The sequence below is a fragment of the Tupaia chinensis genome, unplaced genomic scaffold, assembly GCF_000334495.1.
Source record: "Tupaia chinensis unplaced genomic scaffold, TupChi_1.0 Scaffold000078_1, whole genome shotgun sequence".
Classification (NCBI taxonomy): Eukaryota; Metazoa; Chordata; class Mammalia; order Scandentia; family Tupaiidae; genus Tupaia; species Tupaia belangeri.
The window spans coordinates 275,465-276,007 of NW_006159539.1; the positions used below are offsets into that span (position 1 = coordinate 275,465).

The 543-nt window shown below is 63.0% G+C and overlaps 1 protein-coding gene across 1 annotated transcript in view; it reads right to left on the reverse strand.

The window, feature by feature from the left end:
- Positions 1–543, reverse strand: part of CSPG4 (chondroitin sulfate proteoglycan 4) — a 42,262-nt gene that overhangs the window by 10,302 nt on the left and 31,417 nt on the right. The window contains 1 exon segment of the mRNA XM_027768897.1: positions 492–543. This exon segment is cut by the window's right edge and continues 452 nt beyond it. Coding sequence (XP_027624698.1) covers positions 492–543 — 52 coding nt within the window.

A 543-nucleotide genomic window follows, 5' to 3' on the forward strand; every position in this document is an offset into this window, starting at 1 on the left:
GGGCTGCGCTCAGGCCCTCCCGCCACGGGCCCAGTTCCCGCCTCGCCCTGCCTCTGGGGCTGAGGGGAACAGGCCCTTCGCAGCCAGTTTCCACAGTGGAAATGGGGACACTCTGTCTTCCTCCCCATCTCCCTTCGTTCCTTCCTTCCTCCTTTCCTCTTTCAGTTTGCCAGAGGGCGTGTGCACTCATCAGAGAGAGATGGAAAGGGGGTGGAGAGAAAGCGCCCCCTAACGGGAGTGGTAAAGCCACAATCCCCCCTCCGTTTCTCCATCCTTCAGAACTCAGGGCATGCACGTGTACTGGTTTGTATCTCAAGCTGCCTGGGGTGGGACTCGAACCTCTCAGTCGGCCATATGGGATCCAGCTCCCCTAACCGCCAGGCCACTGGGGCCAATACTCTGTGTCCCACAGGGCTATGAGGAAGAGCGAGCTGCGGCACTTAGAGCTCAGGTGCTCCAGGTGTGGCTCCCCACCCTGGGGACCAGCGGACCGCACCCCACCCGGCCTCCCTGCCGCCGTACCTCTCTCCCGGAGGAGGGGCC